Source organism: Cardiocondyla obscurior, linkage group LG01 (genome assembly GCF_019399895.1).
Source record: "Cardiocondyla obscurior isolate alpha-2009 linkage group LG01, Cobs3.1, whole genome shotgun sequence".
Lineage (NCBI taxonomy): Eukaryota > Metazoa > Arthropoda > Insecta > Hymenoptera > Formicidae > Cardiocondyla > Cardiocondyla obscurior.
The window spans coordinates 2,477,348-2,495,351 of NC_091864.1; the positions used below are offsets into that span (position 1 = coordinate 2,477,348).

Genomic DNA, 18,004 nt, shown 5'->3' on the forward strand with positions numbered 1-18,004 from the left:
TTAATTTATATTTACCTAAAAGTTGCTCCGCCGATGCCTGATGCCCTTCCCGGGCCTGCTCCTCCTCTCAGTTTGTGTGTCGAGTCATCCTTCCGCGCACAGGTCACTCGCGAACACCCCGACCGTGATTTTAACAATCGCGAAAATTACTGATCACTTTCGCGCGTTCCATGTTCGGCACTCGCGTTCAAAAGAAAGTCGTATTTCAACAAAATCCGCCCGCACACTATACGAAACTCCCGGAACGACCGACGAACCGGCTGCGGTTCGTATAATTTTTTATTTCGGCGGTGACGACACTTTCGTTGACGACGGCAGATGCAGCTGCGTCGATCTGTAACAAGAAAAAGAAATATAATTTAATTGTAGAGATGCTACAAGTATTTAGTCTTTAAAAAAAAAATGCACGCGCTTCTAAACGGTATATCAAAATTGATAATTAAAAATAAAATTTTTCTTACCTCTGGGGTTGATCCGTTGACGCACGATGCCTTTCCGAGGCCTCCTCCTCCTCTCAGAATATCAGACCTCCGTATCAAAGTGTCTAGCTTCCTTTCGGGAACTCTGACCTTCCTCCTCGAGCTGCGTCACCTGCAACAAAAGCCCAGATAATTAATAAAAAGTTTCGCGGGACTGTACAACACTTCTGAAATAGAAAGATCACCTCGGAGAGATGAGCGAATAAGTAAGGATGTAGCTTACATTAAAGAAAGAAGTCGTAGACACAAGTGCTCCTCACGCGGAGAATCACGCGTGCTCTCCTCACACGGAGTATCACGCGTGCTCTTCTTACACAAAAAAATGGAGAGGAGAAGACGGTTCTCGTATCGCGAGGTTCTCGTTGAACGCAAATACGTATTAGTTTCGGCACGAGCACGCGGTCGCTGCGTAACGCGTACGTGTGTCTCGCGCGACCGCTGGAGAAGGACAAAGCGGGAGTGGGAGTAGTGGGGGAATACACCTAGCGCGCGGCACGTAGGCCCGCGCTCGCTATCACCCCATCCTCCCCCGCCTCCCCCCTGCCCCCCGCGACTACCTATCCGTTACTCTTGCTCGATTTAATTGTGATATTTAATTAGTATGTCCAGATAAAGACAATATTTCCACTAGATCGTTCTCGATCTTGAAAATCGCGAAGACCGTCTTTGCCTGGACATATTAATTAAATATTAAAAATAAATTGAATCTGAAAATCGCCGACGTTGACTCTCGCTTGGCGTGAAGCAAACCAAGCGAGAGAGAATTAATCAGCGTCGGTTTAAAGCGGTAACAATTAACTGGTAATTTACACAAATTTTTTAAGATAGAAATTTTAATTTTGGTTTAATTTATATTTCTCTTATTTATTATAGTGATTTATTTTAATTATAATTTTCTTTTTTTCTTTCTTTCTTGTTTTTTTAAATATTTTTTATGTTTGTTTTAATTTTATTTAGAATGGATTATTGCCGATGATATATTATCTTGTTATTCTGTACTGTTTGCAACTGTTTGCAAATTGTCGGTAATAAATAAGATGATTTGATATTAAAACCGAATATTGTACATAGTTCTACATTATCGTTAATAAGACCTGCAAAATATTATCTATGAGAAAGTAACAAGAGTATTTTCGGTCTCAAAAATGTAAATTGTCCTGTCAAGTGTTATCTCTACTTTCCATTTTACCTCTTTGTGTTCCTGTGTCTCTATCGTGCTGTTTAACTTTTGATTGTGTTCACCAATATTGTAACGACCTTATAGATATTACTTTTTCGACCGTACATCTCTTGACAATCTTTTTTTTTTCTTCTTTTATTTTTATTTTTAATAGCACAACAAGATCACCTGGAAGGAGTTCTCCAGGATGCTCCGAGTGTAACGCATTCACGAGAAATTTTCAACACGTCCAACGAGTTATCCTCGAGGATTAAAGACGAATACGAAGAAGTTCGCGCGCGGAGTTTGACGTATGTGCGGGCTGGCCACATTCTCCATCGCTAATCGGTTGCGAATTCTTTTTTTTCCAGATCCGTTTCCGAAGTTGTTCCTGCAGAGCTCCTATCACGACGAGATGATCGATATACAGAACGGTTTTCCTCGCCATAAATGCCCGAATTGTCACCGCACCTATAAACACCGTAGCCACATGATGCGGCATTACAGATACGAGTGCGGCATACCGCAGCGATTCGAATGCCCTTACTGCAAGAACCACTTGCGTCAACGTACGCACGTATGGACGCACATACGAACGTTCCATCCGAACCGTCAGCTCTACTGCACCGACACCATCACCAAATCGAAACTCGCTTGGCAGGAGCCACGAAACGACTTGGACAAACTGTCCACAAACTGATCCTGCCTTTAGTCGTTGAAAAAGTTGGGCTTATTAATTATATCTCACGAGACGTTCTAATTGGCATTAATTGGCAAAAAGGTTTACGTTTTGTTCTTTAAATATTAAAATAAAAGAAAAAAAAAAAATTTACTTTGTGCCGGATACGAATAATGGCAATAATTATAGTGCAATGAGACGAGCGCTTGTCTGAAGAAAATCCGAGTTTAAATCTGCCGAGAGTATCGCAGGCTACACGAGAGATATAAAAACTGCCAGATTTTCTTACAATTGTTAGAGGAAGTAAGGACTGAAGAGAAAACGAGAGGATACGAGTTAAATCTCGGTATCCTGTATTTCCTAACGTAATTCCCATAATGCGAATCGCATATGTTTGTAAAAAGTCTTATATCGATACATAGAGTTTTAATTAATTTGTACGATATAATAATTACATTTAATATATTAATATGTAATTTATATTACTAAATTATTGCAGTTACGTTGAAGGAATTACATTTAATAAATCATGTGTCGTTTAATGAAACGAATCTACGTTGTACTGTCGATAAATATATATGAAAACTTACATATGTGTAACTATACATAGACATGGCTGTTCTTGTCTGTGGATGTGAATTTGAAACACCGAATCGTGATTATGCACACTGGACATTTTATATAACAGTTCCCCCCTTTTTTTTTTATTGAAAAATGTAAATGAAACGTGTGTTGAACTTGCGTTTTTGCGGGCATCAATAAAGACAATTTATTATTTAAGTGTTATCCTTTGTCTTTTCTTTTTATATATATATATATATTTTTTTTTTTTTTTTAATTAATTCTTACGAATAATAATAATAAAGTCTACGTTTTTGATTTTGTAATTTTCTTAACGACAGCGTTTAACGAACGAGCCTGTTCAAGTGGTTTTCATGCTTTATCGATGAAGAAGTGTGACAACATTATTTTGCAGGACACGTTCATTACGAGGATAGTCGAAGACCTACTTATTACTAAAACGATTTCGCTCTTTCATGGGTTTCAGATAGTTTTCTTAAACGATGGAGTAACCACGAAGAAGTTTATTCGGATCCGAGCGAGGTGAAGAAGCAAAGCGATTACATGTGCCCCAGTTGCGGCAATTCGTACAAGTGGAAGAAATCTATGCTAGCGCATCTGCGTTATCAGTGCAAACAGCTGCCGAGATTCAAATGCACGTATTGCCCGGCAAGAAATTATCAGAAGGGACATATCGTACGTCATCTGCGCGTGCATCACCCGCATATGTCGCCGTTGTACTTCGACGGGAAGCTCAACGTCATATTTCGGCTTTGATGTAGCATGCGTCCGCGTATTACGATTGTCACTTCCAATAAACTTAGCAGCTGGATTTCCAATTAATTCGCTAATTTGCAGAGTATCTCATTATTATCTCCCCTTCCCCCCTCCCCCCTCCTTCCCCAGCATAATTGTCGACGTCCGATCGTTTAATTTCTGTTTTACTCGGAAGCATAAATATATGTGTTAGACTTTAATCCGTCTCACCGGCGCTTTACTTGCAGGTGCGGATGCGCTCATTCATAAAAATAAAACGGCATTCTAAAAGCAAGGATGGCGTTTGTTCCTCGACAATCGCCACTTTGGCCTTCTAATAATATTAATTATCGTGCTATGCAGTAATGAAACAATTTATTTATGACGCGTATAGACGAAGACGGAAATGCTGAGTACCGTGTAAGGTCACGTTTGCGAGGAGCCTCTCTCAAATTTAATCATTTTCATTATGCGTTTGCTTGCTGGGGAACCCGATGATGCGGCCTGAGAATAAACTGCCAAGTGATCATCGTAAAAACATTTCTTTCTCGCGCGCACTCGAGCATGTCCTTCAGCATTTTCGTCTCCGTGTTTCAGGACTCCACGTGGTGTCGCCGTTCGGGCCGAACATGATCTGCAAGTATCAACCGGGAACGGACGGCAAGCTCAATTCTGAGGCATGCAGGAAATCGAGGATACGCACGCGTAAGGTCAGCGCCGACAACATGAAACCGTTCCAGTGCCAAAAATGCGGTCGTGGCTTCACCTTGAAGAGGAACAAGGACCGTCATGTGAATTACGAGTGCGGACACGAGCCGAGGTTTCAATGCCCCTACTGTGGACTTCGCAGCAAGCAAACTTCCCCAGTTTACGCCCACATCAGAAAGAAACATCCGGAAGAGGAGGTCTTTATCTTCGATATGAAGCTCTGAGTACGACAGGAAGATCGCGAGCTCTCTAATTCCAAACCTCATCTCGAGCTGTTGAAGTGAATTTTTGTCTTTCCACTGGGCTCACTTTCTATCGCGATCTTCGTACATAAATTAAAGACAAATGTTTCTCAACCTCGCTTGTTACTGCCATACTTTTTCTTTGTGAAATAATGAAGTTACGATTTTATGTTAGAATTATTAAAAATTTTATGTTAAAAAAAGTTAAAAGTAAAGGTAATTAAAAAATTTATTTTTAAAATACAGGGTGTCACGAGGTTGAATAAGTGTCGCTTCTAACGATTGTGAACAGGCAATTCAAGACGAAAAGTCTTATTATTTATTCACAGTCATTGGGAGTGACATTTTACGTGAAACACTGTTATGCATTACTTAGCTGTTACCATATAAAATATTAATAAAATGGCTGTGATTTAATCTGGAAAAATTATTCTCAAAGAAATATTTGTTTTATCTATAAAAACGCAATTAAATGCGTTGTTAAAATTTGTTAATTAACGACAGAAAAATTTATTTCAATTTTTTTCTTTCTTTTTTTTTTTTTAATTTAAATCAATGCAGCAATTAGTGCCTGATTCTTTCTTAGTCGAAGTAAATAATATAATTGGCCAAGAAAGATGCTCGCAAATGGTCGGTATCATGCGTGTTGAGAAACTACCCTACGCCATGAAAACTTTGCCAAGCGACGACCGAAGTCAATCATCAGGAAGAGGATCGTCGAGAGATTCTAACTTTTGAATAGTTGACGCTGTACTTTAAGATCCGAAAGAATTGTTGCTTCTACTTTATAAGAAACTCTCAAGGTTCGCTTGTACGTTGTTTTGTAAAATAAAGTTTTATCGCAATTTTATCATGTCTGCCGAGGAAACGTATGAATCTTAATAAAACGGCAGGGCATTCTTGTTCACGTACCTTTTTCAAGTATACGATTATCCGTGGATAGCACGGAATCATCTTTCACCACTTGAAGATTGCACAATCCGGCGTTTACGATTCCGACTTTTTCTAATAAATCTCTAGTACGTAGATTTTCACGAGCAGTAAGGACGAGTAGTAATTTTACTTTTCGAGTTTACATTTGTATTTATTTTGATTTATCAATAATTTTTTTCTTTTTCCCGTTATGATTTTTATCTTACGTTATATTTATGATTTGTTACGTTGCTTTACGTTTCTTATTATTTGCCTTTAATTTGTTACTATTATTATTATTTATGTTACATTTGTTTTACAGTTTCCGATTCTAGATTGCATTTTCGTATGGTCACACCGTGCTTCTGTGTCACCGTAGCCCGCGCGACGAGAACGTTGCCGAACACAGTTTCGTCATGAAGATTGCCCTTTGGTCCTCACAGGTATCTTTTTCACTAATGCAAGCATGAATAACAAACCAGCAAACCTACCAGACACTCCTGTCGAAAGCAATCCGTAAGCTCCTTACAACTTTCGCCGAGAGAAAGCCTTCGGCTCCTTCGTATACCCGTCATTCGCCTCCGAACGCGGCGGATCGTTGCGCCTCGTTTAACCGATCGACTTTGAAGTTTCAGGTTTTTATGCGATGGTCCCGCAGCTGGATCTGAACTTCGTCTTGCAATCCTGCAAGGGCTACGAGAACGAAAGCGGTAGCAAAGAACGCTTCAGCCAGGATTGCCCGTCCATCGGGGGGACCCATCCCGCGCCCGCGTCGGGATCAATTAATTATTATTCTCACGGCCGTGTGAGAAATACCTATTCGAAGGGGGCGTTTACCGACAACAAACCCTTCGATTGTCCGAAGTGCGGCCGCTGCTTTACCGTCAAGGGCAATATGACCAGGCATTTTAAATACGAGTGTGGCCAGGAGCCGCGCTTCCAGTGTCCCTATTGCGAGTTCCGCAGCAAACAGACTTCCAACGTGATGTCTCACATCAGGACCAGGCATCCCGGTCAGAAGGTCTACGTAGTGCATCTCAAATACGAGAACAAATAAAAAAGAAGAACCATCGTGCAGGACGTTGGAAATCTCGCGCGATAAACAGTGATTTTTTTTTTTTTTTAATTTTTTTCTTTTTATTTAATTTCTCAAGACGAGCGGGGGAACCGCACTCGTGCGAGCGGGGATTAATTATTTGACCATTTGGAATTTTTATCGGGCAAGTATTAATGCAACGCTGCTTCTCGCTCGGGGTAAGTCGTGATTTTCGCAAGATCGATGGAAAACGCGCTCGCGATTTTTACGCGACAGAATTACCTCACGAACGTCCTTAGGTCTTAAGAATTTTATGAGCGCGGTGCGGTTCCTACGCCAGTCGAGTGTTTTATCGGATATCAAATGCAATATATGATGCAACCGGAGGACAACAATGCGGATCGTTTATAAAAATCGCTTTAGCCGTATGATAATGCGCAACGTGACAAACTTCGTCGTGGGGTATGCTGGTGCGCGATACGGCGAACAATGTAAATTTTGTAGCGGCTAGAATAGTGGGACTCAGTATTATCGTCAAATATTCTCTCCGTCTTCACACATTACGAAATATCTCTATGCTTAGCTGTTAATGAGCCGGCGCGCGGAGCTTTTCGATGTGCTACGTGAAACTTATAATGTTCGAAGAACTGAATACGTTATCAATTTATCCTCGGCGGCGATGTGAGGCTTTTTCAGGTCTACGCGAGAGAGAGAAAGAGAGAGAGAGAGAGAGAGAGAGAGAGAGAGAGAGAGAGAGAGAGAGAGAGAGAGAGAGAGAGAGAGAGAGAGAGAGAGAGAGAGAGAGAGAGAGAGAGAGAGAGAGAGAGAGAGAGAGAGAGAGAGAGAGAGAGAGAGAGAGAGAGAGAGAGAGAGAGAGAGAGAGAGAGAGAGAGAGAGAGAGAGAGAGAGAGAGAGAGAGAGAGAGAGAGAGAGAGAGAGAGAGAGAGAGAGAGAGAGAGAGAGAGAGAGAGAGAGAGAGAGAGAGAGAGAGAGAGAGAGAGAGAGAGAGAGAGAGAGAGAGAGAGAGAGAGAGAGAGAGAGAGAGAGAGAGAGAGAGAGAGAGAGAGAGAGAGAGAGAGAGAGAGAAAGAAATAAAAAGAAAAATAAAAATAAAATCTTAGCGCGAGCACATTCTCGGTTACTCCGAGTTCCAGCATTCGCGTGCTATTCAATAAGCAATCTTTCGATTATTAGAGGCTTTAAGAGAATCGTATGTTTTTTAACACGTAGACGTATACCTTTTAAAGATTCAGGTTGTGAGGCTGACGATTGGAACACGAAGATATATTTGCGTGCGTCTGAAAGGTAAATCCACCGGGATCGATCAGATGTAACGCCGCAGGGCGTTTTATTATTAGCGAAGAATTTGTCGATTGTGCAATTGACAAATCGGAATTGTTATAGCTGACGTGTGACGCACCAAGCGATCATCGGTGGTCATCACGAAGACTGAATTGTTACTAACGGGAGCAGAAAGTCTGAGAGAACAGGGTTTCAAGCGGTCGGAACAAACGTAGTTAACCTTCTGTTTTAATCACGATGTAGAGTCACGCGCTGCCGTGATTTGGTTCTTAACTATGCGTTTACGAAGGCGCATTACACCTCGGACAGTTATAGCAAACGATAACATAGAACATATTTCACTTATTAACGGGAGAAAAAAAAAAAAAATAAAAATAAAAAGTAGATCGAAGTGTTGCTCTTCATGTATCGCGGAAGCATTAGTTTGTCCACGCGTTTAGTTCCCTTGCGATTTAATTATCGCGGACACGTGCCTGCCTTCGTTTCTTGCAATTCGCATCGCATCCACGTGGATGGGCAAGGTCTCTTAAAGACACGAAACACGTTAGTGGCCGACTGTTTTTGTTGCTGTGATATTATTATTCGTATAGTAATATCAATGTATTTGAGTAAGTACATATGTGATGAAAGTTACGTACTCGATACGTATCTGTTATTGCGCGTAGAAATAATTGTTCTTTATACATTCCGTTTTCGGATTAAGTTCTTTGCGTAATTTAGAAATGTCGTGCAAGTCTTTGCGAGCAAGCGATTCTTATACGCACGGGGGGTAAGGGAGGGGGAGGGGAGGGGGTATTTTGACGGACGCAAACAATTTTTCGGACTGTAAATGTTCGTTGCTCGAGCTTCTTACGGCGTACGTCAAGATACCCTCGCGGTGTTCCTGGCCGATTAGGAACGCAACATGTTTTCACCGTTGGTATATCAATAGCGATTTTCCCGCGATACGTTTTATGATCATATATCGTCGCTGTGGAAATGTAATATAAAAATAAATTGATGTTCGGACACCCTACTTGCCGGATTTGCTGCAGTATTTTTTTTCTCTCCGACATCCTAAGCTCCCACAGTCTCTCGCCCTCACTCGAATTGACTACAATTATTATTTCAGTTTAGAACATTCGGAGACGTAGAATCTATCCGATGGAACTTGTATAGCTGCACGAAAGACGATCTTCTACGCGTTTGGTGTTTGCTCGAGGCCAAAACTAACGGCGGACTTTTCTTCCTTTCAAGAACACGAGGAACGTGCTTGATGTCTCTTCCGTTCAAATTTTTCTTTTTTTTTTCCTTCTTTTTTTTGTTTTTTTTTTTTTTGTCAACGTTTCTACTCGATTATTCCCCTCGTGTGCCACGAAACTAATATCTAATTGATTAGTAATCTAATAATCCAAGCCGTAACTTCTTACTTGCATTTATGTGCTGCTTTACGTTAATGCTCTTTGCACTTTAATTCTAACGAGCCATTTCTTCTTTAGGGCCAGTGACAAGTGTCTTCGATGTGTTTTTTATTTTTTAATTTTTTTTCTTTTCTCCCCCAATAATCGCGGATCGGCTTAATTATTATCTACTTCTCATTTTCTCGAAGCTAAAGCTGCAACTTGACGATTAACATTGTAAATAAACGATAAACTTGTCGATGTGCCCGATGTCAGGAGTTACCAGACGTAGCTAGCGGCTCCGAGATCGAGTCTCACAGGTCGGTTTTTGCTTTCAGATCTTCTCATGGTGGACTCCTTCATGAACTTCGCAGGTCCCGATGAACGGCTGCCTCCCCAGACTCAGAAGACTCTTTACTACTGCCCTAAGTGCCTGCACGGCTTCACCTTGAAGAGTAACCGTAATCGTCACTACCGATACGAATGCGGTCACGAACCGAGGTTTAAGTGCCCTTATTGTGACTTGCGCAGCAAACAAACGTCGCAGATTTATAGTCATATTAGAAAAAAGCACCCCTCCGAAAGAGTATTCGTCGTCGATTTAAAATCCTAACGAAACGTGCGAACGTCCGTTTTCACCGCGAGCGGTGTGTATCATTATGATTTCAAACATAATAAATATTACCTCCACATTACCTCCCGTTTTCACGATTTCGACGCCGCTCTCATTTTGTTATTCGTCATTAATTGTATGCTCTTATGTCCTAAGGATTTCACTTTCAGGAACAGATTGCCAACATTACGAGCACGTGCTTATTAACTACGTTACATCAGGTACGAATATACAACGACGTGAGTTTCTTAGGAGTTCCTAATCAAAATTTCCTCGTCCATCTCAAGCTTTCTCTCTTTTATTTTTTTTATATTTTTTTTTTCAATTATTTTTTTTAAGATATATTAATTATTTGTCTTTGTGATATTTCACGTGTAATTTATGTCAAACTGTTTTGCGCGATATTATAAAAGTTGATGACGAATTCGCGTGTCAACTAATTATAATGGGTCTGAAGCTGGACGATATCGTTTATGTATTTTATTCACGCACGATATTATCCCTCAGTTTACAAAATATTTTCTATATATCAGCTTATGGTTCGGATTTAATTAGTTCGAAGGTATTACAAGTACACATAGCACCAGACATTCATTTCTCAAAACGGCCGTCGCACTTACGTGCCCGATAACTTTAACGAACTTTTATTAGCCTGACGACAGCCTATCGGCGACTATTCTTCTAACTCTTACATTGTTTGCTTTCAGTTCTTCTGTACGGAAATTACGGAGTCGGCCTATATGACTCGACGAAGCCCGCCGTGAGTCAGAGCGTCGTTAGGGAGTCGTCGATTCGAGGCCGTCGACGAGGAAGCGGTCGCCATAATCACGTATGCCCGAAGTGCGGTAACGGTTACACCGTGATCAAGAGCCTAAGACGGCACTTGCGTTACGAATGCGGTCTAACCCCGAGGTTTAAGTGTCCTTACTGCGGCACACGCAGTAAGCAACGTGGCCATGTGAATCAGCATATACGTAGGAAGCACTCCGGCCAGCGCATCTATATTATCGAATCGCCCTGATGAGGCTCTATCCAACACGCTCGTTCTTTCGATTACGCACTTAAACAACGTTGACGTATAATCTGACGATATTGATTTATTGTTTTCGAATTTGTTATTTGTTTTGTTTTTTTTTCTTTCTCTTTTTCTCTCTCTCTCTCTTTCTCTCGGTATATTCGATACACTTTTATCATGCAATAAATTATGCGATGTTACATGTAATATTGTCGTCTTGTTAATTGTATATTTGAATAAAACATTTTCATGGCACTTTGCTGGCCTTTAAAATAGTCGTTTCATTTCCATTTATTTCATGTATTTCGAATGCTTACGTTGATAGCTCCTCGGGGGACGCAGCGGCTTGTCGACGGTGGCAAGCTGAGCAGATAAACGGAGATCCTCGCGCGAGCTTCAACCTCTCAGGGTCAGGTGACGGGATTAATTCGCGTAACATTTGCAAGCGTCTCCACGATTTTTTTGTTTAAAAAAAAAATTCTTTTAATTTTTTTTTTTTACCCTTTTCTCCTTCACGCATACGGCACACGCGCATCTCAATCATTCAGCTAATTCTGCGTCCTGTCGATTTCTTTTTTAGACGCGAAGACGATCAAAGTGAAAGCCAACCTGGAGAACATGTGCCTGGTGATGATGGAGGACAGTTCCCAGAGCTTTAACTACGACGAAGAGAAGCCGCTCCACTCGTCGAGGAGGCGCCGGGACCGACACTTGCAGGGCGACATCGAGAGGCACACGTGCTCGCGTTGCTCGAAGAGCTATATACACGCGTGGCACCTGAAGAGGCACACGAAGTTCGAATGCGGTCAAGAGCCGAGAGTCCAGTGTCCTTATTGTTCCGCGAAAATGAAGCAGCGCGGTCACGTTTACAGGCACATCCGCCAATGCCACCGTGGCCAGAACGTCTACGTGATCGACCTTAACTCGTAACTCGCGAAAAATCGCGACCGGCAAATCTCAATATGACGAATCGGTATTAGTATTCTGTGGATTCGATGCTTACCGCCGACTCGTCAATCGTAATTGTCTCGAAATAAGCCTTGTGTCCTTTTTTTATATATATATATTATATATTTTTTACAAGCTCTTATTATTTATCTTTTATATATATATTTTTTAAATGCATTTGAACAGATGCTGACGTATCTAGTCATCATGATCAGAATCTAGGCACGATAGAGGGATAGGAGGATGACACCGATTCTTGTGTCTTATCTCTTGTCTATCGTTATTCTTAAGAGAACGAATAAAACACAGCATTTTTCTGACTTAATCAAAATAAAGTCGTTTTCCTAATAGATTATTCGTTCGTCGATTACATCATAATCGAATAAAGCAAGTCCGCATTGTTACCATTTGTCACTTTCCTAAGAATGCTTAATTGTAGTCACACTTGGACGCTGCTCGATAGTTTAACACCGTCATTTGTAACAATTATTAATAAGACTAATGCTTTCAATTTTTTTTTAGGTCCATTAAACTGTTCCGATGTAACGTACGGTACTATATTTTTTAACAGAGAACCGATATAATTAATTTGGATTGGTTTTTACGCAATAGTACTTTGTCTTCCGGCATCATTTAATAATGTTAATGCTGCGACTACTTGGGCGATTTTTATTTCATGTGTTTGAATATAAATCGAAGAGATTGTATCTATATCGTTTTTAATGCGATATACGTATGTCAATGTACGTAATTTCTAAAGTTTACGAAAATTTGAAATATTTTACATGCATGAAGCTTAATATAAATCAAAGGAAAATATTTAAAAAAATGTATATGATCTAGTATTTTTTATCCGGATATATTTTTTATACTTGTAAATGCTCACGCGCATTTATCCGCGAAGTTTGTAGACTAATGTCAGTGAAATAAACGAAATTATATAATCTATAGAAATAAATTTATATGAAGTTCAATAAATCTTTTTTCTCAATTTTCGCGGAAATTGTTTGCATTCGGATTAATCAGTAATTTTTATCGTAATACATTTAATTTACAGTTGATTAAATATCATATTAAACGAAATTAATCCGAGATACATAAAAAATATTACTTGGTTAATCTTTCGTTTTGTATTTAATCGTACTTATTATTTATTCAAACGTTTAAATATAACTCGGAGAATAAAATGTATTTCCCTCTCTCTTTCTCTCTTTTTCTCTCTTTCTCTCTCTCTCTCTCTCTTTACTCTAATTATTATATTTTCATAAACGCAGCTACGGCATCTTTTTTCGTGACTAACGTTTCCCGTTTTCTTCTTCCTCTCGCTTGCAGAGCCGTCGGTACCGCGCATGATTCTACCCAGGAATTTGCAACAACGGCTTTATTCGCCAATGATGTCGATCAAGGACCTAACGCTCTGGATGACCAAGCAGAGCGGCGGGAGTATCATATACCCGTATCGTTGCGAGAGATGCGGCAAGGGTTACCAGCATCGCGGCACCTTGCTGAGGCACACGCGACACGAGTGCGGTAAAGAGCCGCAATTCAAGTGCCCGTATTGCGTGCATAGGACGAAGCAACGCGGCAATCTGTATCAGCACATTCGCACCAATCATCCCGGGAAGAATGTCTTCTCCAGCAGCATCTAGTGCTTGTAAACGTCGCTACGCGCGTGTTAAAACGGTCCTCGCGGTCTTCCTGGTTATCCGATTTCTATTTTTCGTCTGACTACATACGCGGATAGAGAAGGCAGTTGGCAGTTACCATTGAGATCAATTGATATTGCGTACGTTGCGTGAATAATAAAAAAAAAAAAAAAAAAGAGAAAAACTTGTAATGTGTAACAAGTACGTCAATTTGCGCAATCGTTACTTCCTGACATTTACTTTTACGTTAGTAATATTTTCCTATAGGTATATATCTATATTAGTATTAGTCTTAAGCGTAGAATGCGTTAGTGCCAATCGGATTTATCGATACTGAATTATCAATGCGTTCCAATGCATCGCAGATGATTTTGTACTAGAATCATGCATTACATACATACATTTAATTTTCGAAGTGATTGAGGTTTCAATGTCAATGCGAAATCCACCTCGTCTTCCTTTCTTTTTTTATTTATTTTTTTATATATATTTTTTTTCTCACGTATTGTACCCGTTTATCATTGTTCGTGAATCTGTAAGTACTTTACTAATTTTATACAATAAACGAATTAGATCATTTTTTTCTACATACTTATACGAATAATCTTGCATGAGTCCAATCACGATATAACATGAAGTGATAAGTGTTTATTCATTTAAAAAAAGAATTTAAAAAAAAAGTATTTTATGGTGCTTATTAAAAACTGTTAGCAGCTTTTTATTTGTTAATAACGATTTCTATAAAACACAAAAATGCTTAAATTAATATAATTTTATATTCAATTTATTTAAAGGACATAGTTATCGTAGATATAAGCTCCATAAAGTAAAAAATAAACTCTCTGCAACAATGTTTCGAACTTTAAAAGAATTCAGTGAAGACGTCATTTCACGCTGTGATTTCCTTGATTAAAATGTTTGAAAGTTTTTCTTTTTCTTTTTTTTTAATTATTATTTTTTAATTGGACTCAAGTCTACCGTTAAAATTTTTTACTTCGAAATCTCTGTGACCATTTTACTAACCGCTGCATTTTATTTTCTTTCAGGAATGACAGCTTGGCAAAGTGCGCATCGGTATCCCCAGCATCAGATGACCGGTTGGTGCAAAATTCCGCGTAATTCTAATTGCGCGAACCCGAAAGTTTCTCAGTTAAGATTTCCCAGCTATCTCGATAAGAAGCCGGGTTCCTTCAAGTGCCCGAAGTGCGGCAAGTATTATCGCTGGCTGAGGAACATGAAAAGCCACCTGAAGATCGAATGCGGGAAGGATCCGAAGGAATGTTGCCCTTATTGCCCGCATCGTACTAAATATAGGAGCAGTCTCCATAAACACATTCAGAGAATACATCCGGAATACGATTTTGTATAATTATATCTTTTTTTTTTTTTTTTTTTTTTTTTCTTTAAATTATTTAATGTTGTGCAATAATTGTTAATAATTTAAGGTAATTTATGCACTAGTTATTAATCGCACTATACATGTATTTAAAGAGACCAAAGCTATGAAAATTATTTATTGAACGAACGCGGTCGATATATGAAGCCGTTGTTTAGAAAGCATCGATTTCATTGTTGTTTATAATTATTAGAAAATGTAATTATTGTAAATCTAGTCGGAAAGTTGAAATGAAAGAGTGATATTAAACGATAGAGCTTGCCGTGCGTCTTCTTTTTTCCGTTTAATATCCCTGGGAACTTTTATAAACCGTGATTGGTTGCACGATTAATTTATTATTAAAGAATATTGAATGATTTCAGGATCGATTGATCATCCGAGATGTTACAGGTGCTTTATTTGAAGAGTCCGATGCGTTATTAACAAATACGATTTTTTTTTCTTTTTGCAGTTTTAATGTAACGTGTACGAAATTTATGAATCGTCTAATTTTTTGTGGAAAATTTTATGGAAAATGTATTTTAAATAAAAAGGTAAATTAATTGTATTGAAATTTAGAACGATTATAACGTTTCTAATGGAAGTGCTTCAGGGATATATATCGCCACATGCTGTTACGCACGAGATTGCACCTTTGAAGCACCCACAGATAGAAAGACACTTGCCGAAGAGCATCTTCGTTCGTGTTGTGAGAAAGTTCTCCGGTTATCTCGCGTGATTGTCAAGTGGCACCCTCGCTAACTAATATTTCTGTTACAGGTGTCAAGTACCCGTGCCAATGGTGTGGACGAAACTTTTCGTGGCCGTCGAGTCTACGTTTGCACCAGAAAATGGCGTGCGGTAAACCACCGAATTTCTGCTGCACACTCTGCGATTACAAGTCGAACTTCAAAGGCAATCTCAAGAGGCATCTAGTTTCCAGGCACAATATAAATTTGTAGCAACGTGCGCGTGATTAAGTCATATAATTTTTTTTTTCTTTCTTTCTTTCAAGAGGCCATTGTTTTTTTCTTTTCAAGAGAGAGAAAAAAAAAAAGAAATTATATATGTAATAAAATATATTTGCTGTATTCTATTTTATATAAACTTCCTCCTGATCCTTTCGAGTTTCTTTTTTTACAGTTGTTACATCGTGACCGTTCACCATGCGATTTGGTGAACTTGCTGTTTCGTTGTGGATTACTTTTGTTTCAGGTCATAGGTATCGAGATATGTTGTAACGCGAGAGTGGACAGAGTAAGTACGTATGTACAGGAAGGCAATCGCACGTGTGTTAGTTTTTTCTTTTTTATTTTTTTACTTTTTTATATTTTTATTTTTTATTTTTTATTTTTTTTTTTTTTCTTTGAGATCGAAGAAGCGCTTTTCGAGGCGGTCGATCGCGCGCGAATCTCCGCAAGATCGGCCGGGTTCTCCTAACTTTGCACGGATTCTGGATAATCTGAATACGCGTTTACGGATCCGAAAGAGATACTCGCGCGGAAAGCTCGTCCTCGAAAAGCGTCATCTCGCTAGACGGACCATCACGAGGACGTCTTCGTGGAGGATCCATTCCTGACTTGCTCAAGGCATGCGCTTCGATGTATAGAGACTATCTTGGTTGCGTTCGACGCTTGCTACCTCGTGAACGCTCGACTTTGGGCCCTGTACGCAGGGTCCCGACCCCGCTGTCGGGGGATGAGACCCCGAATTCTTTCCGCGGTCTTTATAGTCGCGCTCTAACGGGACGCTTCTTTTTTTCAGATGCGCCCCTTTTTCCGATCGTGAGGCCACGGCTGCACGTGTGCCCCCGCTGCGGTCAGATGTACTCGTGGGCGTCGAACCTGCGGAAACACCTAAAGATGGGCTGCGGCATGGTCACCTTCGAAACGCACTTCTCTTGCCAGTACTGCCCGTACAGATCGAGGATCGAGGCGAGCTTCCTCAAGCACCTGCTCTCGGTGCACAACATCAAGTAGACGTCGCACTAGGGCGACAGGTACCCTCCCCCCGAGTGTATCTCGCCGGACCGGCATCTACGATTCTACCGCGAACACCGCGAGGTATTCGGCCTGAGATTCGCGATCGGAATTGACCCGAGATCTCGACGATCTTTTTTTTTTTTTTTTTTCACGGAAGGAGAAAAACCTCGCTACGGTCTACCGGAAACAAGATAATCCGGTAGTCGGATAATATCAATACGCCCCGCGCGAAACTGTCCTCCCGTAACTTCCAACGCTATGTTCTTTATTTAATAGGAAGCTCACGTATTCGAGCTAGTGTATTGCTATCCGACGAAGACCTAAAATATTAGCTCGCGTGACGGCCGAAGCGGCGAGTGCGCGCGACGTTTATGTCCGATTGCTTTGAAGCTTATCGGAGCGTCGACTCTCAAAAACGTAAGACGTCGTATGTAGTTGTAATATGACACGTCATATCAAATGATCTGTATGGTCTAACAATAAGTGTCGTACTATGGACTCTGTGTGATGTCATCCTTGACGTTCGAGACTCCGTGAGAGCGATTTTTTTTTTTTTGACTGTTTTAGCTTAATATAAGTTGTGCTTAGCATCGCTCGCCTTCACCTCACTTTCTCTCGAAGAGATTATTTTATTTCAGATTGTTTGGGATTCTAATACGTGGAAGCTAGCTTCTCTCATTTGCAGAAATTGCCCGACGTGAGATTAATTACTTTGTAGACGTAATTACATTTAATTTAATTGAGTGAACATGATCTAGTCTAAAGGCTGTTCTTTTTTTTCTTTTTTTTTTTTTTTTTTTTTTGAAGTTTTCAGACGAACCCATGTGGATATTATTTTTATGCATTTTAATACAAAATACATCTTTTTAATTATTTTACTGTATACTAAGCGAAATGTGCAATTATAAATATACGTTAATTACATTTTGATTTTAATTGAATAAAAAAGATTTAGGTATACTCGCATTAAGGATTATCAATTTTTATTTATTTATTTTTTTATTTATTTTTTTTTTTTTTAATATTTCTTTTTTTTTAGGAACTTTATTTCAGTTTGGGACGCTAATAAAATTTTTAGGTTTATCGAATTTTTTTAATGAATGTTTTTCTTTGTCAGACATTTTTTTATCTCTTTGCGCATATTTGTCGAAGTAAACGCTTTTTCGTTTATTATCCGTGCAATAACCCGAAATTTGTTACTCGCAATTCGTA

General features: G+C 39.7%; 1 protein-coding gene across 23 annotated transcripts in view; it reads left to right on the forward strand.

Annotated features, from left to right (window-relative positions):
- The window catches only part of LOC139105269 (longitudinals lacking protein, isoforms H/M/V), a 175,982-nt gene that overhangs the window by 67,148 nt on the left and 90,830 nt on the right, over positions 1-18,004 (forward strand). The window contains exon 7 of one of the 23 annotated variants that reach the window (XM_070663104.1): positions 11,422-12,181. The exons of the other annotated variants lie outside the window; for them this stretch is intronic. Coding sequence (XP_070519205.1) covers positions 11,422-11,771 — 350 coding nt within the window. The 3' untranslated portion in view covers positions 11,772-12,181. Of the gene's footprint in view, positions 1-11,421; positions 12,182-18,004 lie in introns of those variants that run through there. 23 annotated transcript variants of the gene reach the window in all.